Source organism: Peromyscus californicus, unplaced genomic scaffold, assembly GCF_007827085.1.
Source record: "Peromyscus californicus insignis strain IS unplaced genomic scaffold, ASM782708v3 Scaffold_7__1_contigs__length_154581171, whole genome shotgun sequence".
NCBI classification, from domain to species: domain Eukaryota; kingdom Metazoa; phylum Chordata; class Mammalia; order Rodentia; family Cricetidae; genus Peromyscus; species Peromyscus californicus.
The window spans coordinates 153,680,980-153,703,669 of NW_026294595.1; the positions used below are offsets into that span (position 1 = coordinate 153,680,980).

Genomic DNA, 22,690 nt, shown 5'->3' on the forward strand with positions numbered 1-22,690 from the left:
TCAAGGTCACAATATCATTGGCCATTGAGGTCCTCTGCTTTACCAGCCTCAGCAGATGTCATAGAGAAGTCCATGGAAAGTCAATCCAGGTGCTACCAAACAGTCCTGTCAAGGAGCAGCCTTTTCCCTAACGTGCCCTTTAGGAAGAGAGAGAACCTGAATGTCCCCTGCCTTGTGGAAAGAAAAGTGCAAGGTGCTGCTATCATGCGGCCCAGAGCAAAGGGGCTGGCCATTCACAGACAGGTTGGGAGGAGGCAGTGCATCCTAACCTAGGTGAGTACTGGGGTGACTCTCTCGAAGGGGCCGTGGGTCCTTTGGTAGGGTACTTCTTGTGCCGGGGAGTTGAAGGGGGTGGGGGGCCCACAATCATATCTATCCTGGCAGCGTAAACAAGAAGAGAGACACCAGCAAAACACATCATAAACAACCCAAGGTGACTTGCTGGACATGCACAGAAACATGGAACAACTTGACAATAGTGATTCTTCTGGAAAACATGCTCAAAACAGAATAGTGGACCCACACTCTGGCCCTCACACCTGTCAGGCTTTTCCCATGTCCCAAGCACTGTCCAGCCTGCCCACTGAACCTCAGGTGGAGCACAGGATGGACTGGTGCTGGGAACTAAGTCCCAGAAAGGGACTCTGCAGAAGCAGAGCAACAGGACTCTGTCTGCATCAGAGGCCAGAAGCACACGACTCCTCATTGGCAGTCTGTTTCCCAGACAGAAAGAGAAGGAAAAGGGAAGTGTGGAGCGGAAGAGGATACGGAGCAAACAGTTGTGGAGATGGGCATGGCACTAGGCTAGAGGCTGTGAATTTTCACTCATCCACATGCAGCACATGTACAGCTTCTACCCTGGGGAAGCCAATCAGAGGCCTCAGCCTGAGCTGGGGGACACCTGCCTGGCCTCCATGTAGGAGAGAAGCTCATGGCCTAGAAGCCTTACTCCCCTGACATCTGCCATTGATGTAACTTTCTTTGACCATAAGGAGTCCCCAGGCTGTCTTTATTGTCCCAGCTCTGTCTCCAAATCTCATGCTCCACTTCCAGGACTGGAAAACAGGCTGTGCTTCCCCCACTTAGGAGACAGGCTCCTCACAGGTATCACACACACACACACACACACACACACACACACACACACACACACACACACATGGGTGAATGATGTACGTGGCTAAGGGTATGTGCCTAGGAACATGGGGAGTGGGACATGCTGGAACAGTTATAGACATGGTCTGTGTATATACCTGTGTACTCAAGCGAATGGAGAATGCACACTTCTGTGTGTTGTGCATCTGAGGATGTGTTCCTGTGAATATGTTGTGGGTAGGTTGAAACAACCACGGATATGTATGTGTACACCAGCATATGTTGATTGCATGTGTATGTGTGGGAGGACTCAGGCCTTACTCATGTGTACACAATGCATGTGTAAATAACTTCTAGAGCAAGCAAGCCTATTCTCACATGAAGATAAGCCAGGGGTTGTTTCTGATGTACTTCCTACTCAGAAAGTAGGACCCCACCATGAGGAAGCAGATGGCTGTATCTTGGAGGAACAGCTCCAGGGTCCCCAGCCACTGCCTGACAGGGCTCACAGAAGCCCTGTGTTTCCATCTTATCACAGAAACACTCCCATCTCAGCACATATGTGCATACCACACACATGCATACATATACGCCAACACACATATGTACATACACAGCACAGCATATGGTGCTCATGCATACATCCACACATCATATGTACATTTGCACACATATATGCACACATGCATGCACTTGTGCATGCACATGAGTATATCTAGATGCCCACACATATACACATTCACACACATGTGCACACATATGTACATGTGAACACACATACACACACTTGTCACCACAGTGCAAGTGAGTGGGAGAGAAAAGGAAGGGGCAGAAAAAAAAAATCAGACAGTATGAAAACAGAGCAGAAAGCAACGAGAAGCCACACGATGGGAAGAGACCTCCAATGGTGGCACGGCCCTGTTCTGCACACCTGTCACCCAGCCCTTGGTGCCCCTTGTGCCACGCCTGGTTTTGTCCCGGAGGGCCCTGTTCATGCCCAGACTGGACAGGCAGGGACTCTTGCCTGGACTGCAGGCTCTTGATGCGGGACAACATGTCCAGGTGTCCGGCTGAGTACTGTTCAATGACATCCATCACGTCGTACGGGCGCAGACTCTCTTTGAACTTTCTCTTAGACACCAAGAACCGCATAACACTGCAGAGATGGACAGATCATGAATTCCAGACAGACACTGCCAGGGGCCAGTTCCCATATCCACCTGTCACCCTCAAACAGCTCCAAGACCACAATCCCTGGGAAGTAGTGTCCATTCTCTCCCGGGCCACCCACTCACCCTTCCCCACCAAGGGTCACTCAGTGCTCAGCCTCAGGTCCCATCCTCCTTGGAGCCACGTGTATGGGGTAGCTGTTGGCTGTCTGAAAAACCTTCCAGCCCTTGGCCTCCATTTCATCCATACGGTCAGGGGCTGGGCTCTCAGGTCCAGACAGCTCCACCAGGGCTCCCTGGCCCTCTGGGAACAAGCTAACAGGTACAGGAGCTAGAATGGGTCCTCCTCAGGACTCCCTGTGACTTCCCAGTAGTTATGGCCTTTGGTGACTCGGCTAGACCCCTGTGAGGTCACTGAACAGGGCCTTCTCATGCAGATTGGATGAAGGTCCCTCACCACACAGCTCTGATGCTGACTTTGAGACCAGGGGTGAGATCTTCAGTCACAAACTCGCAGTTACAGCTCTTGTTGTCCTCCACGATGTCCTCCCCAGGGAGGCTTGCTTCTGGGTGGAAGGGAGCACAGACCGTGAGCAGACCATCACACCAGGGTTCAGTCCCCACACTGATCATCAGGGGTCACTCAGGCTTCCCCAGGATATCCCTTCGATGCCTTTGCTGCACTGGAGTATACACCCCCGCCTCTCTGCAGCTCTCCATTCTCGGTCTCTTACCCAAAAGCTATTACCTGAACACCATGAGGGTTTAAAAGGGCATCCCTGACAACAGATGAATGGATGACCAACTGTGGTCACGGTTCAGTCAAGAAATGAAGAAAGCTTGACCACACAGATGATCCTTGGAGACACCATGCTCAGTGTGAAATGGCCACCATGGACCATATAAGGCTCAATACCATGCATGTGGCATGCACAGACTGGAGGCAGAGAGAAGCAGGCATGGAGCCCAGTGCTGGAGAGGGCTGGGGTGACATCTAGAGGGCTTAGGGCTTCTTCTCCATTATCTGCAGAGGTGGCACTGCAAGTAATGGAATTACAAGATGCCGATGAACGATGTGTGCTAAAGTTGTTCGTCTTACATGATGTCGCTTAAAAGAATAAGAATGGGGGCTTCCTGCTCCAAGAGACTTCCATTTGTGCACTATAGCCAAGTGCTAATGTCCTTCCCCCGGGAGCCACCAGCCTTGGGGAAAGTGGTGCTGACCCACCTTCTGAGTTCTGCCGGGATGCAGCACCCTTGATTCGGAAAGCCTGGCGTGCACGGCTGCGATCACCAAAGCTCCAGCTCTTGGGCACCTTGCTTGGGCTGTCGTCGAGACTCTGATCAGCACTGGGGGACCGCCGGACCGTCTGGGCCTGGGGAGACCCCTTCCCCTTGGCAGCCACGCCTCGGGGGCTGGAGAAGACACGATCTTTCAAGCTGACCTTCTGACTGTTCCCAGGATAACCGACCGGCAGACAGAACAGGCAGACAGACAGACACACACACAGAAAAACAGCAAGAGAAATCACTCTGGAAATAACAAGTCATGTCTCTTTGCAGCTGATGCCCCCACCCACCAAGCTAGGAGGGAGATGCAAGTCCAAAGAATGACCAACCACGCTGGGAACAGGGAGCAGTGGTTGGCGAAGCACAGGGTAGAGGTGAGGAGCCGCACAGGTGTGGCCAGACCTGGGGAGGCAACGGCGGGGCTCCTAAATCATTCATCTATTACCACAAGGTGCCAGAACTCTCTCCACTCTGTCCTGTCAGCTTCCCCAAATGACTTCTAGACATACCCCCAGACACTTGAGACTGAATCTCTTCCCTGGAGCTTTTTCTGTACTGGCCCAACCAATAGCTTTCCCTCTTGCCCATTCCAACTGCCCCTGGAGTGTCCTCACTATCACATCACTTCCAGGATCACCCGAGATCAGGGTTACAGCTGATATATCTAGATCCACCTTAGCTCCAGCCTTTTCTATGATTCCCAGAAGCTGCCTGACCTCTATGTGGGGCTGATGCCCAACACTGTCTGGTCTCTGGGCTTCAGACCTCTCCCCTAGGATGTTTCTATGAGGACATCGGGGATGAGGTTTACTCTGAGGCTAGGCTTCCATTCTCATAGGACTGGCTGTCCCAAGCCTCGGCCGGCCCTAGGTGGTGGCTATAGAAATAGAGAGATGATGGCCAGCCCCGGCCCAAAGCTCTCTCATACTGGGCTGCTGTTTCTAGACTCTAGAAGGTCCTGGGATCTCCCTCACCCTATGTCTCTTCATAATCCCAGAGTTCAGCAGCTCACTGTGATATAGACATGAAGAGACAGAGGGTCTGTGACTAGGTTGCTCCAGACAGAGGTGGCCTCCACCCATTACTCTGGGGGAATCATGCTTCAGTCCAGGCCAGTTATTTTTTCTACTGATGACTCTACCATAACTCCAGAGGCAGAAGGCAGCAAGTCTCTTGTGAAGTGGGACTCACTTGTTCAGCCACATAGGAGCCACAGGACTTCCTGGAGTAGCTTCAGACAGGGCCCACGACAATACCTAGCAGTACTAAGGATAACTCCAAGGAAGTTTCAATGCTCAGTATTGTTCATCAATGCCTCAGAACCCAACTTCACACCCAGCCACAGTGCCCCACCATGGGCCACCAGCCAGAGAGATATGTTCAGCAGACAATGCAGAGCTGACTATCATAGAGAAGATGGCCACAGTGCTAAGTCTCTCCACCTTGGACTGTGGATGGGGCTAGTAGCTCTCCCCACCCCACTGGGACAGCAGGATACTTGAGAGACCATCCTTGTCTGCTCAAACTCTCTAAAGAAGGAGGAGGATGACAAGGAAGCCAGGGGCACAAAACCCACACAGGGAAACTGAGGCAGTTTCAAAGTATCCTGTGTCCTGGGAACATCAGGAGCTAGTGGCCTCTGCTAGCTTTGGAAAACGGCCCTGAGTCTAGACTTCTGTGCTTCACTGAAACACTGGTGGCCACACGCAGGCAGGTAGTGGCCAGGGACACCCAGAATCTACAGGACCTTCTGAGCCCTTTCTTTTCTTTCTTTTCTTTCTTTCTTTCTTTCTTTCTTTCTTTCTTTCTTTCTTTCTTTCTTTCTTTCTTTCTTTCTTTTTTCTTTCTTTCTTTCTTTCTTTCTTTCTTTCTTTCTTTTTTTTTTTTTCGAGACAGTAACATTGGCGCCTTTCCTGGAACTCACTCTGTAGCCCAGGCTGGCCTCGAACTCACAGAATCCGCCTGCCTCTGCCTCCCGAGTGCTGGGATGAAAGGCGTGTGCCACCACTGCCCAGCTCTGATCCCTTTCTAAACAGAGAATTCTAGTTGGGTCTAGGGAAAACTGGATATTCAGAGGTCTGTGGCTTCCAAAATGCTTTCTCTCCTCCTGTGGGCACCTCTATCACAGGAACTACTGAAGACCCAAGACAATGTGTCTCTCATGGTCCACCCAGGGTAGATAGGATAGGAGCTAGGCTGAGGGAGCTCACACTTCCCAGTATCGCTCAAGGGCTCTTCCTCTGCTCCCCACCCCCAACTCCAGCTCACCACTAAGCAGCCTGGCATTGATCATACTGAATCAAGGTGCAGAGCTGCCTTCCTGCCGGGGTCCCAGGAGCCACTCAATGTTGCAACAATTTATAATCAGTGTGCATTGAACTCTGGCTGTCAGGCAGACTGAGCTGCTACAGCTGGTGATGTCGAGTCAGGCTCTCACTGCCTCCCCACCCCCGACCTCTGTTACATCAAGAGGGACTGAAACAGGTCCCTCCCAGGAGGACCTGTTACCCAAAGTCAGCCACTTTTCCTTCCTAGTAGTGATTTCTTCCACAGCTACCAAGAGAAGTTATCAACCACACAAACGCAAGCCTGGTGGACTCTAGCCCTACACAGGGCTGCAGCCCACAGCAGAGGTGCAGCTGCCAGTAAAGAGATCCCCCCCACCCTTAGTCTCGGTTCTTCAGTCTCCAACTCTTCACACTGTCCCTTCCTTAGAAGGAGGCCCTGACAGAGAAAGGGACAAAGTGGATTGCCGTTGCCAGGACATTCAGTCCCTACACGGCCTTCCACATCTCTGGGGCCTGGATAGAGGCATGGAGTCTAAGGGACTCCCTCTTACCTCCCAAGCCACCAAGTCAAGATCAAAGCAAACATCGGGTAGGAAACTCTCCAGAGCATCCCCTAAAGCCCCAGCAAGAACCCATGAACAGAACTGCCCTGTGTGTGACAAGCATGACATCAGCCAGGAGTCAGCTCAGGAAGACCCTGGGGAAGCAAGCAAACCCCAGCCTCTCTCTTCCTGTCACCCTCTGCAGAGTGAAATTCAAAAGGAAACCAGCCATTAGATGGCCCTCGCCCTAGTCAGTGCATGGGGACTCAGACTCAGCAATGCAGGGAGCTAGCATCCATAGAGAACTGCCCAGCCTGTGCCTGGACCGAGGATGCCCAAGGGACAGTCCACAAGAACACGTAGAGCAAGGTGGACTTCAGCCAGGCTCTTGCAGGCCCGTCCTTCCCAGTCCTTCTGGTCTTCGAGAAGCCTGACCTTAGCCTCTGCCCTGAAGGTCCAACCTGTGGCCAGAAGCACCTGGACACAAATGCCATGGGCAAGTAAGGCAGCTTCAGCCAGGACCTGAGCAGGCTGCCTCCCAGGGCAGTCCAGACATCCATCTCCCTGTCTGCAGCTGCAACAATTCTCCCCACAAGCACCCACCTCCAGTGCACAGAGCCAGCAGAGAGGCCCGTGGGGTGGGGAAGTGGCCTTCAAGCCCCTCTCCCAGTGGAGAAGGACACCGAGCATGCACAGGTGCAAATGCACAGCATGCTGCTTGGCACAGCTGGCCACATGCACATGATGGGGCCCCCCCATGCGGGGGCCACCACAGCTGCCTGCATATGGCTGGGTTGCACCAGCCAGGAAAGGGACAGGCATGGGAGAGCAACCAGGAGGCAGGGGCCCCAGAGCAAGCAGGACAAATACCTTCACACATGGACAACAGACAGGGGAACGGGACGGAAGAGACGTAGTCAAGGTGCAAAGGGTTAGGAGGCTCTTCACCTTCCCGTTTCCCGTCTTCCCTAAACCAGGCCTGCAAGTCAGAAGGGGCAGACATGGCCTCTGGCTTTTAGGGGCCCTGAAGAGCCCAGAACACAGCAAGCTGCCTCCCTCAGTGAGGTGCCGGCTAAGGGTCGGTCCTTAATGCCTAGTAGAGGTACCAGAGTGGCCGGCCCCAGAGGAAATGTTCCCTGAAGGACATCCAACTGTTTCTACAGCAGTAACCCTGGCCAGCCAGTCCCCTGCTCTGACAGGAGGGGGCTCCATCTAGAGTCAGAGGCCAGGCACCCAGCTCTGCCCTGTGCTTAGGCATCGGGGACTCAGAGCTGGGTGGGCACTGTGCCGGCTCATCCTGAACCTCTAGTAAGCAGGGAGGGCAGGAGCGTGCAGCGTGGTCAGTCCGTGCGAGCATTGCGTGGTACCTAGAGTGTCCCGGGCAGCATCCACACAGGCACCCTCGGCACGGTCTGCCTTTACTGGAAATGAGGAGAGCATAGTTAGTCCCGGGGGCGGCGACAGGACCCGAACAGAGAGCAGGTAACTGAGGCACTGTGACCACCCAGGGAGTTCAGGCTCACAGTCCCCAGCCGCAGCGTTTGCGTCTGAGCAGGGACAGAGAGAAAGGAGTGCGCGCGAAAGTCTTCCGCGGCCTGGGAAAGAAAACAGTTCTCTATTTTTGGAGAAAAAGAATCCCTGTGGTTTTCCTCCAAAAATACCCTTTCCTTCCAAAGCCAGAGTGTGGGTTCATGTTTTAAGAGATGTATTATTTTTTGCTATATGCATGCCAACAAAAATAATAATAATACATGAACCAAGATGTGGATGGAGATAGTCTGGGATGTGACCGCTGCAAAGCATGCGCCTTTTAGGGAGGGAAAAATATGCAATTTAGCTTTATAAACCAATTGGCAAGCGGCAAGGTTTTGCCACACCAGTCTATGGCCCTGTTGGCAGTGGGCTTTGATTTATCCAGGAGGCGGTGGCTGCCCCCAAATAGAAGGAAGCTCAAGAGAAGAGGCTTGGGGACACACTCATATTTAGAAGGACTGACCAAGTACATTCATCTGGTATTCCATGAGTCCACTTTATTGTCATGACTTGGGCCAACAGAGCTCCAACGGGGTACCTGAGGTACCTCAGCAAAATTCCAGCAAACATTGGCCCTTTCCAAGATTCCCCCCAAACTCCTGAGATTTGTTTCGCATTAGAACATGCAAAAATTTTAAGTAAAAGAAGAAGGAGAAAGAAAAAGAAAGAAAGAAAAAATTAGCGTCTAAGGCCAGCCTGGTCTACAGAGTGAGTTCCAGGACAGCCAGGGCTATGCAGAGAAACCCTGTCCTAAAAAAATAAAAAGAAAAACAGAAAATTACAAAAAACACTTTTTTTCTCCAGGCCTTCCCTCTTCCTGTGTAGTTATAACAGCACTTTACAAACTTTGCACCCAAGGAAACCAACATATAGGACCATCTCAAATCAGAAACAAACAAGCCCCAGGAAAAAAGTGTCCAGTGGGCCATTTCCCATTACATATTTATTCAGACCACTTCTATTCTCTGTTATATGTCACTGACACATGAGCCTCTCTACTTAGGAATAAAAGACATACTTTGCTAACCGGTGTAAACAAATATTAGAATTGGAACTAGATTCTGGAGAGCAGGCTAGTTCCCAAACTGTTTGCCCAAGCATCCACATATGTTTGGTACTCTAAGTAGACAAGTAGCATTCCTGGGGATGCAGGACAAAGGCTGGACACATGCTACCGACTTACTACAGGGTACTTCTGTCAGCAGCATTCCCTATGACTTGACCCAGGGTTAAACAGCCTGTTAAGCAAGTGAGCACCTAGCCCCTTGGCCTCTGGCCCCTATGTCCATCCTGAGAACAAAAGACAGAGGTAGTCCATTCCCAGCACCTTTGACAAATGTCCCTTTTGTTCCCCAGCTCTATGGCTTCCAGGACCTGAGGCCCAGTTCTGCAACAGAGACCACGTCTGATAGCTGTGCTGTCCAGTGGGATAGCCACTGACCACACCTGGCCACTGAGACTCAGGAATGAACACCAACTGTGTCCATTTTAATGAATGCCACTTGCAGCTTGCCATTCCTGTCTAAGAAAACATGGCTTGAGAGCCTGACAAGATCTGAAGAAGAGGAAGCTGCTGTCCACAGTCTTCTCTGATTGGTGGGTACCAAGGACTCCAATTTGGGCTGGTGTGACACTGTCCATTCCCTCTGACCCCATTTTTTTCTACCCCATCAGCAAAGTGAAGCTCTACCCTATCTGTGAATGGTTGGCTGATCTCAATTCCAGGCAGATACCAACTGGCCAGCCCACGAGGAACCCAAGCCCAGTGGGGAACAGATATGCCCACAGACACTGGCTAGACAGGGCGGATGGGCACCCAGACACACAGACACCTCCATCTGTGAAGAAGAGTGGACCTATATGGACAAGAAAGGCAAAGCTGGGGTTAGGGGCTCCTCTAGGCACAGGATAGGAGACAGTGAGGAAGAGGACAGGCCCACAAAGGACAGTCACAGCAACTGCAGTCACAAGAAACATTGGTACAGCACAGGCCTGAGCTCCCACCTGCCCTGGATCCCCCAACCCAGATACCCACAGTGATTCCAGGCTAGTCATGTAGGTCTCCTCAGGAACAAACCACCCTATGCACCTGTGTCCTGAGCCACAAGACACTGACCAGGAAAGTATCTTTGGGCCACTGAGGGAGAGGTCCAGGGTTCACACCACCCATTTGCCCGGACAGATAATGCTAGCTGGTACTGCCAGGCAAAATGCAAAGCTGTGTCTAGAGCTAGACAGAGCATGGCCACTGACTCCTGTTAGACTGGCTGAGTCGAAGGACAGCAAGACTCTGGGGGAACTAGGCTTGCCCCCACACACTTAGCATTTCAGACAAGAGCCCAGGGACAGGCTCATCCCACTATTTCACTTTAGCAATTTCCTGAACACTTCCTATGTCCTTGATGCTAAAGAGGGGGTATAGCTGCTCCTGGCAGAGGCCAGATATACCACCCACCCTCCAAGACCTGGCGAGCAGGTATACAACCCAGTGAAAGAGTTGGGGTCTTCACTGACAGAACTTGTTCCTCACTCCCTCAACATTCAGCTCTCCAGGTGCCCCAACCTCCTTGAGGAGCCCAGTGTCCGTGCAAAGGTCCTGCACACCCTTCCCAGGGATGGCAAATGTGCTGCCCCAACTGAGCATTTTGGGAGCAGGGCGTCCTGGGAGGAGGACTAGGTTGGTGGGCGCTGGCCCTCAGGGAAGGGTGTGGAGGTACAGGCAGGCAGGGGCCACTGACACGCAGGGAAGACAGAGGAGTGGCGGGGTGGAGAGCAGGGGAGCCACGGAACATACCGGAGAGCCAGGGGCTCCCATGGGTCCTCACCTTGAATCCTGCTTTCAGAGTCAGCACCTCATCCCAAAAGACAGAGCAGACGAGAAAGGGGCCCAAGAAGGGCAGTGACAGTGATTAAAAGCACTTGGGGGCAGCAAGATTTTCCAGATGGGGGCAGGAGAGGAAGAGAGAGAGAGAGAGAGGCTGAGACGAGAATCGCGCAGGGGGTGCTAAAGCTACCGCAGCAAAGCAAGAAACTGCTGGAGGCCAGAAGCCTCGGGACAGCTTGCCCAAGTCAGGGTGCAAGTGTCAGGCAGTCAGGGCAGTGTGGAGACGAGACAAAAGAGCCCCAGACCCCTCACCACCAGTCTCGGTCCACTCGGGGCACAGCTGGGGGTTAGGCCAATCTCAGCCTAGTGTCCACGACCAGAGGGACCCCCAGCTCCAGGGTCATTGGAAAGAGTGCCGACGAGGGACAGACGAGTAACCCTGATGGGCAGTGAGGCTGCCAACACTCCTGTTTTACCCACACCAAGGCCAGGGGAAGTCACCTCTCTTGCCTCGACTGGTCAACAACCAAGACTACACTAGACTGCCCATCTCTCTCCAGCTAGTTTTCTTAGTGGCCAGGGTTCCCATCATTGGCTGTCCCTTTAGCTGATTTGGGAGTCTTTATAATTCAGGGCACCACCTACAAATTCTCCTTTTGTGGTATGGGAGAGGAGGACAGTGTCCTTCTCCAATGGATAGAGGATAGGGTAAGCCTAATTCCACCCTCCTCTGCACAAGAGCAGGTTTATATATATATTCTAGGTCACCCCACTATCAGGGGGGCACAAGGAGGCAGGCCTAAAGTCTGGGGGCCATATTCACACTGCACCTTGTGGACAGGTCACTCGGCCTGTCCACACTCAGCCTAAAGGCCTTGGAGACCCAGGCAGATGCACACTGAACTCAAAATCTATGTGATGGTCTTTTCTTTTCTTATAAGTGACAGGACAGCATGGTCTGTTTCCACCTTTCTCTACCAAGTGGAACTGACACTGGAGCCCCATCTAACCAGCCTGAACAAATGGAACCTTGGAGGCCAGCAGAGACCAGGAGAAGGAGCAGTGAGGTGGGAATCTCCATGGAGGTATGAGAGGAGACAGGGTACCTCAACATCCTCAGGAGGACTGTGCCTCTCTCCCACCCCAGGGGCTACCAGGATAGCAAAGTCCTCTTCCCCTCTGCCAGCATCTGGTCCTGTACTCCACACCCCCCACACTAGAGTGGTGGGAGAGACCCCTGCTTGGGGTTCCCAGCTGGGCCTGCAAATTCCAGAAACATATCTGCAGGGTACACGGGAATCTCAGCCTCAGAGTCCCTATGGGCAGTGTTGGTCAGGGATGATCCCAAGAAGCCCCACCCATTTGCTGCCCAAATCCCTGAGAGAAGGCTGTAACTAAGCAGTGACCCTGGATGTGTGTCAGGACACACTATCACACACTACACACAGAAGCACACACGGGGGCCCATGGTGGCCCTGCCCCATGACACATGGTGTACACAGAGGGAGCAAAGCAAGATAGGCACAGCACACACCAGGGCAGCTGGAGGCAGGAGGGACTGACCTTGGTGATGGCTCTGGTTGTGGCTCCTTCCTTCAAACAGAGGAACAGAGAGTTAGTAGATACCCCCTCCAGCAGCCCCATGGCACATCCAATGGCCCAGGAATGGGGACCTCCCTTGGCACCCTCTAGGATCCCTCTGGTGTACTCAGGTCCTTGGCCTCAGTCCTGACACCTGTCCACATGCCCACAGGTTGGGCTGTATGTAATAGGACCTGATGCAAAGAGCCATCCTCCTAGTGTACCTGTTCTCTTGATGAGGCATTATAAGGCCCAGGGGAAGGAAGGGACTCCCAAGGGAACTGTGATCATCTAACCCAGAGGGCTCTTTTATTTGGTATTAATGGATATTCATTTCAACAGAATCATACCAGCATAATAAAATGTTTCAAAAAGAAATGTGGCTGAAGAAAGCTCTTGACTTAATGGAAGTTCCCTCCTTCTGTGCATTTTTCAGTGGTAGCAGGAATCAGGCAAGGACTTTGCCACAGTTCATGATCCATGTTAGTTTCAAGGCCATTAGTCATCCCCAGGCCCTGATCTACTTGCATGGCTATTTTGGCCATTATCTGTTTTATTGGGATTGGTTCTTTCTAGTGGCAATAACTAGATGGTGGCTGGATCTTATTTAGTTGAGAAGGGAAGATGAGAAGTGACCCCTGGTACCCTCTGGAGGGCAGTGCCAGGCCAGTCTTTTGTATGACAAGGACTTGCCACTACATTCCAAATACTGTGCATAATATCTACTGTACTACTATGATGTCGGCAGAGAAGCTACAGCAGAGAAAAGCAGGATCCAGCCAGGTTCCTGAAGCTTCTGAGGATAAGTCCAAGCCATTTCAGTTCCCTCCATGGCCCTCATGGAGGAGTCACACACCTGCAAGGGTCTAGTTTAGGTAATCCTGTGATCCTTCCCAGTAGCCACTAGGAACTCAGACGGCCTGAACAGCTGAGGGCATGTTCACACTACTACCCACTCTATCAACCCCAACTGCATCCAGGGGCAGTGAAACATTTGAGATTTCCTTTCTTGGCTTTGGAGGCCACAAACACAAAGTCAAGGTATGGGTAGCCACTCCTCCAGTGGACCAGAGAAATGGCTGCCTCTTTGGGGGTTCCAGCATCCTTGGCTAGCAGCTTATCTCAACTTTCTTCTTCCATCTTCCCTTTGTATACATTCTGGCACCCTGTGTCTCCTCTCCTGGCCTTCATGCAGACAGTCACATAGGTGCTGAAGCTTTTAACTTACAACCCAAGCAAGGAAGGGCCTCTTTTCAAATTAAGGTCATATTCATAAACATGTTTTGAGAATCAGTGCACCCATATTCGTGTGTCTGTGAGGTCTAGAATACACCATCCATCCCTAAATTCCTTAGGTCTCAACCTTCAGCACCATCAGTTCTTTGTAAAAAAAAAAAAAAATCACTCAATTGTCTGTTAAACCTCATTAATGAGGTTATTAAGACTCTGACGTGGTTGTCCTGGGGGGAAGCCCTCTGTACACAGGCCTGAGTCTCAAAAGTAAATCATTCGTTTAGTGGCTGTGATGGCAGGACAACACAGGGTGACAGTTCCTCTCAAAAGGGAAAGATTGATAAAGGGGTCCCTGGCTACCAAAGTTTGAAACCCAAATGTCAAATTCTACTTAGATTCAAGAGTTATTAAAAACTAACCCTGGTTCCATAATCTCTACTGCTGCTGCTCTGAGGGCAGTACATGTGGCCATAAGTGACTCTTCTGTCATCCCTCCTGCTTCTAACAATCTACAATGTTGTCTTTATTTCACTTGTCTCTGTCCTTTTCAGCCCATGCTAGCAGTGTCTCTGCTGCCCAGAACTTTATGGTACCCCGAGGAGCCTCAAGAGTGAATATTACTAGTCGGGGTGTCCTTTGTGTAATCCTGATGTGGCCCAAGATGGATGGCACTAGTCAGAAGTGTCTAAGTGTGGGACATTAAAGTGATCCATGGCAGAATTCATTGGACAGGAGAGTCCACTATAGAACCTTGAAGAGGCTCAGGATGAATGACATTAGTCAGGAGAGTTCTCTGTGTGACCAAGAGGTAGTCCAAGAATGGATTCCATTAGACATGAGCATCTTATTGAGGGCCTGAGGTAGCTGAGGAGAGGATGTCATTCCATAGAAGAGTCCTTTGCACAGCTTTCCTGGACAAGCACCTTCATTCCTGACTTCCATCAAGATGACTGATTGGACCTGAGTCTCACACCTACTTTCTGCCTCATCTGCAGCCTATACTCTGTAGCTAACCAGCCTCTCCCTGAACTGCTTCTCCTCAGACATAGCCCTTTGCTGTCCAGACAGGTTAAGGACATCCCAGACCTCCAAGTTCAAGTTTCTCATAGAGGTTCCTCAACTTCTTTCTTCTGAAATTTGACAATAAACATCAAGGAGAAATCAGGCTGTACTTTGTATAGCTGGCAGGAAACCTCCTCCAATGGCTGAACATCCAAATCCCTACCTTTTAGGATTCTGCTTCCACCCAACAGGGGGACACAACTCAGGCAAGCCTTTGATACTCTACCACCTTTCCTAGTTTTCAGTAACACATTCTCTGCTGACTTCCTGCTGAATGGTGTCAGAAGCACTGTCAGTATCAATTCTCATTTAGTTTGGATATGAAGTATCTCCTTGAACATATTGTGTGCTGAAGTCTTGGTCCCCAGATACTGGCATTATTGAGATGTGACTGAGTTAATCCATTCATAAGTTCATAGTGAATTGGCTATTAGCAGGTACAGGGAATGTAGACAGAGACAGACCAGTGGAATTTGCTTGTGAAGGGTGAGTCATATCATATCCCTGGCTTCTTCCTGTCTCTCTCTTTTTCTTAGCCATCACAAGATGAACAGTTTTCATCCTGCTGCCATGATATTTCTGCCTTCCCACATCCTACAAGCAACGGAACCAACCAACCATAAACTGAAACCTCACTTCTTGGGAGACCTCCCAGAGTGTCTTTAACACCCATACATCCATTAACCATCCCTTCAAGGTAGTGTGTGTTTGTTCTAACATGTACTTCAAACCTCTTCCAGGCCCAGTCATTACCCGATTTGAAACTCAATGTCACACTTTTAGACTCAAAATCTGAGTTGTCTGGAGCTTCAGTAAAAGACATTGTAATCAAGTTGTTGGACCCACAAAAAAACTCTCTCACAGTCCTAGAGTAGAGACATCAGAAGTCAAGGTGTTGCTGCACTCCTTCCACAGACTCTAGGGGAGGATCCACCTTGCCCTCTAGGTAGCCTTGGCTTGTGGCTATATCACTACAATCTTTGCCTGTGTCTTCATTTGGCTTCTTCCTGTGAGTTACTCCAAAATTCTTTCTTCTTATATGGACATTATGAATGGATCCAGGGTCCACTCAGAAAATCCAGGTGTAGAATGATTGCTGAAGGTCACATTAGCAGGATCGGAAGCTCTCATATATGTTTAGGAACAGGACCTACCATCAGCCCACTGCCACCCTCCTGACAGGAAGTTGCTTGAGGCTCTAGCCTCATTCTCTACTTCTGTAGAGAACAAGCCCTTCTTTGCACCCATCACTGGTCCAAACACTGTGAGTCACAGATTCTGTAATTAAAGAACCAGTAGGTGCTATGAACATGTTACCACCCAACACTGCAGTGCTGGGACACTACTTCCCACCTGGGTCCTAAGCATGAAGTGTGAATGGAGCCAGGTGATCTTTTGTTAAAGTCCACTCCTAATCCAACTTACCTTGTGTCCATCCCCTCAACCAGCTACTCTTCTAGGAATAGGATCCTCAATCCAGCCAGAAGAAGAAGCCACCGACATTGTCAAGACTTGTAGCCAAGCATACCCCAGCCCCACAGCTTTTTGTCACTGGCCAAGTTTCTGAACCCTCTTAGAAGACTCAAGCTGCCCACCTAGCCCAGTGTTCCAGCCTTAAGAATAGACCCTTAGGAGGAGACCCTGTGCTGACCTGAAAGTGAGTCCAGATTTGCTCTTGAGGTTCCTTAGCAGCTCCAGCTGGTTCAGAGGCGGGATGAGTCTGGGGCAAGAGAAGGAGAAGTGAGTAAGCCTAACTTCCATAAGAGCTGAGGCTCAGCTCTGCACACCCACATCTGCTTCACCCATGGGAGCAAGCAGCAGATGCCAGAGCATGGGTGTAGAACACCTGAAGCTCTGGGCTCAGTGCCTCCACCTCTCCCAAGCTCCAGGGCTGTCTTTACTCTCTCTCTCCTCCCATGTTGTTCCTGTGGCCTCAGACACAGGAAATGGTCAGGATCCAGCATGGACAGTAGGCCATGGGGACCCAGCCCTTCAGCATGGAGTAGATCAAGAGAGCAGAGTCCAGGTAGGATACCTCCTCTCTTGACCTCTCTTCCATTCTACTTTCCTGTCCCTGAAATTTTTCAAGGAGCTGCAAACACAGCACCTCAACATATTCAAAGTCTCAGACCCTCAAGTGATGGAGCTTCTTTGCCTCCAAAGGCTGGAATGGTATAGGGGGAAGGTCACAGAAAGGGGCTTTTCTGGGCAAAGAGAAGCTCATTCCCAGGTCTACAGGATGATTAGCCACAACTGAGAGGAAAGCTCTGGTCTCAACCAGGCCCTGATGCCCTGGGGACTCTCAGCACGTAGCCTGACTGTTCCTGTTCCTGACCTGGCTGCATACCACTCTCAGCCCCATGCCTGGCCTCTGCCTGCCCATTGCCACAGCCACAGTCTCAGGTAAGGCATGCTCCTGTGTGGAAGGTGAATGAATCCCTTCCCTCACACATGTAAAATCTCATCCCAACCCATTTCACCCTGAGAGCCTCAGCTTCCTCCTGGCAAATGCCTGTTCCATGAAATTCCCACCTCATTTTAGGATAAACACAGCGGTCCCTTGGCTCCTGTGACCCCAGGCCCTGACACTCTTGTCTCAATTCTGACCTTACCTGCTCTAGGACGGCCTCACTCTGTAGATCCTCTTGTATCTCTTTCCTTACTGGCCTCCTAGAGTCCCAACTACACACCAGGATCCTCAGGACCTGTCCTTGTCTTTCACTCTTGACCCCTCAGCTAAAAAAGCACAGAATTTGGGTTCTTGTGCTTGGGTTCCTGTGGCAGTTAGCCACCTCCTAGCCCATCATTGCCAGCCCTCCTCTCTATGTGACCATGGGTACCTCCTCCTGGAAATGTCCTGTGTCTTCCTCATCCCTCTGCCTACCTCACCTGGACTCTTCCAATACTCTCAGCATCTCTCTGCCCCACCCTACCCCGTTAGATCTTTCAAATATGCCCAATAGCCTTGCCATTCTCCCACTCAAACATTTAATGGCTCCCCACCACCTCAAAAACAGAAGGGCCATTGGGTTTACTGGCAAACTAGTCTTGCTCTTCAATCTTGTTCCTCCACTCAGAGAGACCCACCTTGTACCCCTGAGCCACTGCTGCCTCTGGCTCTCTTCTCCTCCCTCTCTCTTTACCCCCATAGGTTTCTCAGGCTCTGGCAAGGATAGCTACATCTGGGCCCTCCTTGCTTGATAGCCACAGCCCCAGATCCAGACCTAGAGGGTGCTGAAGATGCTGCTAATAAATAGAAGTCCCGTGAGCTTCTCTCCTTACCCCTTTCTGCCTCCCCTCCCCCAGGCCATTCACTGTCCTTGACAAGTCAGCACGAAGCAGAAACCTAGCAATCAAAGCTAGCAGCTAGTGCCACGAGGGCCTCCCCTCCACTCTTTCACCCAGCCCTGGGGCCTGGAGCAGGGTCCTTGGCACAGCCCTCTCCCTTGGACCCCCACAACCACCACCACATAGGCCCAGGTTAGACACATGTAAAACCAGCCCTCCCAGCCACACTGGACGCATGCCCAGGACACACAAAGCAGCCACCAGGGGCAGACACGTGGAAGTGGGGCCGTGCACATAGCTGGTCACCCCTGAGCAGTCACAGAGGATTGGGGGAGGGGCAACCCCAGGAGAGTATCAGCTAATCTGACAATATTGTTGGTCTCATGGGACAACTCCAGCCACATAGGTTGGGGCCCTGTATGTATGTGTGTGTGTGTGTGTGTGTGTGTGTGTGTGTGTGTGTGTGTGTGTGTGTGTGGGGTTGGGGGGGGTGTCCTCTTTCTGGGTGTGGTGCTGACTGGAGAAGGTGGGCTGAGGGGAGGAGGAACATGACAGGACAGGACACAGGTCTTCCACCTGCTAGGGAACTGAGAGCCCCAGGAAAGGCTGGACATTAGGATGCTACTTCCACAGCTACCTGTGCCTCTGGGGTCTGGGAAGGAGAAATCCAAGGGCATACCCAAGAGAACAACCTTTCTATTGTGGAAGTCAGGTGCTCACTCTCCTAGTCCATTCCCTACAAAAGGTAGGAGACAGGTCACAGCTCCAGAGAAAAGAACCTATATCTGCTACTGGACTAGGTCAGGAGGGACTTTGTAGGGCTGTGCTGGTATGCAGGTCTTCCTCCAGCACAGGTCCCACCTAAGTGGGGAGGGGGTGGCTCACCTTGTACGTGTAGGGTGAACCTTTCTAGGCAGCTCAGCTGCCTGCACATGGGCAAAGAATATGTTTCCTGCTTCTCAAATTGGCCCTAAACACAACAAAAAGGAGCCCCCACCCAGAATAAATGAGTCTGTTCCCTGGGCCTTCACACTTTCTCCACTGTGGTATATAAAGACTCCAGAGTTGTGGGGGCACTCAGACTCTGGAAGGGAGACCCTAGGGCAGATGATCAGAGTAGGATTCTGGTCTGGAGTATGCTCGTGGTCCTAGACATAGATCTCTTAAAAACATGGTGGGTCGCATGACCACCACTCTGCTCATAAGTGGGGCCATTGGGGTGGAGTAGAGGTAGGGGTAGGGAATCACAGCAGTTAAGACAAGGCAGGAAGCAGGCCAAGGAACAAGACACACTGAGGACAAGGGACCCAGCAACAGGAAAGCAGCAGCTGAGGAAGCAGGAGTCAGAGAGGCAAGGTGTGCTCACACTGGCCCAGAAGGAGCTACAGGTTAACACAGGGACTCCAGGCGGGGGGCGGGGGGCGGGGTGACAGGGTCCGATGATGGTAGCATGTGGACTAAAGGGCAGGTATTCCAGGGTGGGATATAGGCTCTAAAGGGCTTGCCCCACCCCGAACCCAGACAGACGAGAGCTACGCACATCTTCCATCCCATGCATGTCCTACCTGGAGGCCCCATAGGTGTGGGTTTGAGAGCTTTCAGGGGTTTCACACACACACACAAAGGGGAAGAACCAAAGTTTTTTAAAAGAACGGGATAAGAAAAAGAAAATGAAAAAAAAAAGTTGAGGGAAGTGGGGGAAACAACAGAATAAAGAAAATTAGCCCATAGCTCAGTCCTGTCCCAATGCCCTGCAAGGAGCATGGAGCTTGGGGCAGGGCCAGGCAAGGGCTCAGGGCCCCAGAGGAGCCTGGGGTGGGTGCTGAAGGAGGAATGGCAAGGCCATCTTTGTCCCGAGCAATGCTCTGCCAGAACTGATGCAGGCAGAGCGCTGTATGGGCTATCTGACCATTGCTGGTTGTCAGATCCCTGAGGATGACCCCCAGCCCAGGAGTCCTGGCAGAGCTCTGTGCCCATGCTACCTAGAGATGACTCAGATGGATAGAAACAGGTGGGATGAAATGCTCTGACACAGGAAATGAAGCTGGTCCAGCCTCTTTTCCTTCAGTTCAGGGTAAGGGACAGCACCCAAGGGGCTCCGACCTCACACCTTCATCTAAGCTCAAGCTTTGTGCACACAATTCCCAAGCCAGTGCTGCCTCCCATCTTCTGAGCAGCAGCCCAGAGGCCAGCTGGCACTGTTCACTAGTGGCCCACTAGGCACTTCCTGATCTCTTCCTGCTGTCTAGATTCTCCTAGGGTATCCTGTGCTGTTTTGCTGAGACTTTCCTCTAGACTCTCACTGTAGTCTGGGTTATTCCCTACACACACACACACACACACACACACACGCACGCACGCACGCACGCACACACGCACACCATAGTTGACCTGGTCTTTTCTGGAGAACACAGCCACCACTACCCTTCTTCTTGAGCCTTGGACTGCTAGAGGCTTCCGGCATTGCAGCACTAAGGCCGTCACTCATCTCACGGGACGGCTTGGAGCGGAGATCACAACACAATGTTCCCAAAAGAGGGGTGGAAAGCAAAGGACAGGTACAAGAGAAAGAAATAAAAGCCACAACACTGTAAAACAAAGAACAAAATCAATACTGAGAAATAAACCACACAGAACCCTTTGTGGAAAAATACATACACTTGAAAAAAAAAAAAGAAATAAAAATCAATGGGGTGAAGAACAAATGGAAATCAAAAAGCAAACCACCATGCAGGGTGGTGAGGCGAGGCCTGGCGAGTACCTGTACATGGGAACAGTGACTGTGCGCTCGTAGTACTGCCACGTGGAGTGCAGGTCGGTGCGTGAGAGGTTAGTAGCATAGAATCTCCAAGCAGACTGTAGTGGAAAGAGGTGAGATTGTTGTGTCTGGGCTGAGGCTACCCCTCTCCAGGGACCTCACCAACACAGAACTGCAGCCCCCATGCCTGTCCTCACCCCACAGCCTCAGTTTAACTGGGACAAGTATGACACCCACAGAAGCTGGTGGGGTATGGGAGATACTCTGGCTCTGGCTCACAGTGAGCCTTGGTGATCTCCTTCCTTTCTATCATTCTTGACATCAAGTAGGTGACTTCATTGCCCTCCCCAGTCCAAACAAGACCTAATGCCAATCCCATGAGACCTGGGAAGGGAGGTAAGGCTGGGACGTAACTCCTTCCTACAGGCAATGTGGCCCAGGTGCAGTCTTTCTCACTCACTCAGGCTTCTTTCCATTCCCTATACATGTTTGTTTGTTTTTTTGTATATGCAATATAATCCACACAACATAAAATCCATCATTTTGACCACTTTAAAGTACACACAGCATCGTGTGACCATGGCCACTATCTATCCACAGCTTCTTACCCTTAGAAAGGCATGCCCATACGTAGACTCTTCCATTCCAACCTCCTCCCCGGCTCTGGCAGCAGCAGTATTTTAGTCTCTACAGATTTGACTATTTTGGAAATTTCCTATCCATGGAATCTCATGCTTATGGGGTCTGCCTGTTAGTTCCTTGCACGGAGGAAAAGGCCCTCAAAACTGAACTGAACCTCAGTGTGCACTGAGGTTCATCCCTTTCCTGACTATTTAACACTCGGTTGTACAGATAAGTCACACACATTTTGATCATCCACCAATGCACATCTCGTATTTTGGCTGTTATGTACAGAGCGTGATGAACACAGAGGGTTTTGGTTGAACACTTGTTTGGGGTGCTAACAAAGGAGTGAACGTGTGGGTAAGGTAGCAATTCTCTGTGTCACTTTCTTTTCTGTTTTTTTTTTTCTTTTTTGGTGCTGAGGGTAGAATCCAGGGCCTTGCACATGTGAGACAGGCCCTCTACCCGAAAGCCCAGCTCTGATTACTGTTCTCTGAGTGGTCACCGCACCATACAGCCCCTCAGTGAGTGTGAAGGCCCAATGTCACCAAGTCCTCACCAACACTTACTCTCCATTTTTTATTTTTTAACCATTCCAGTGAGTATGAAGCGGCATCTCATATTTTATCTTCATTTTTCTAATAATATAGCATCTTTTCACAAGCTCATGGCCAATTGTTTCTCTTCTTAGAAAAATGTCTATTTTTCCAAGTCCCTTGCCTCCAAACCCTCTGGGTTGTTTATCTTTTTGTGATTGAGTTTTTGAGGTCCTTTATATATTCTGGATATTAACTTCATTTCCAAACTTTTCTCCCATTCTACGGATTGCCTTTTCACTCTTGAATGTCCTTTCAGGCACAAGTTTTTAATTTTGATGTTCTCCAATTTTTCTTTTGTTACTTGTGCTTTTGGTGTCATATATAAAAGATAAAAACAATAAATCTTGCTTACTTCTAAAGAGTTTAATAGTTTTAACTCTTTTATTTAAGGCAAGGCCTCACTAGATATCCCAGCCTAGCTTCAAACTCAAGATCTCCTCTCCTCAGCCTCCAGGGTTCTAGGATTACAAGTAAGCACCACAAAGCCTGGCCAAATATCATTTTAAAAGAAAATCTCCAAACAGGGCATAATGACACATGTCTATTGTACAGAACTTAGGAGGCTGAAACAAGAGGATCACATGCATTTGAGGCTGACCTCTGTTACAAACAAGTAAACAACAACAACAATAACAATAGCAAAACAGGTCTCCAGTTGTCCCATACCATGTATTGAAAGAGTTCTCATCTGCAATCAGCCTACATGGGCTAGCTCATGCACACACTGTTCTGCTGGTGTCACTGTCCTTATGTGAGACCTACACTGTTTTGATTACTGCAGCATTGTAATAAATTTAAAATCAC

At 50.6% G+C, this 22,690-nt stretch overlaps 1 protein-coding gene across 20 annotated transcripts in view; it reads right to left on the minus strand.

Moving 5' to 3' along the window:
* The window catches only part of Kcnq2 (potassium voltage-gated channel subfamily Q member 2), a 59,281-nt gene that overhangs the window by 8,982 nt on the left and 27,609 nt on the right, over positions 1-22,690 (minus strand). The window contains exons 8-16 of one of the 20 annotated variants that reach the window (XM_052723558.1): positions 20,667-20,761; positions 19,471-19,500; positions 16,269-16,337; positions 12,305-12,334; positions 7,752-7,805; positions 3,493-3,680; positions 2,722-2,830; positions 2,027-2,251; positions 270-377 (exon numbers count right to left, since the gene is read on the minus strand). In XM_052723558.1, the coding sequence (XP_052579518.1) occupies positions 270-377; positions 2,027-2,251; positions 2,722-2,830; positions 3,493-3,680; positions 7,752-7,805; positions 12,305-12,334; positions 16,269-16,337; positions 19,471-19,500; positions 20,667-20,761 (908 nt within the window). Of the gene's footprint in view, positions 1-269; positions 378-2,026; positions 2,252-2,721; positions 2,831-3,492; positions 3,717-7,751; positions 7,806-8,392; positions 8,668-12,304; positions 12,335-16,268; positions 16,338-19,470; positions 19,501-20,666; positions 20,762-22,690 lie in introns of those variants that run through there. The other 19 variants (XM_052723556.1, XM_052723555.1, XM_052723563.1 and 16 more) reach the window with 19 other exon arrangements.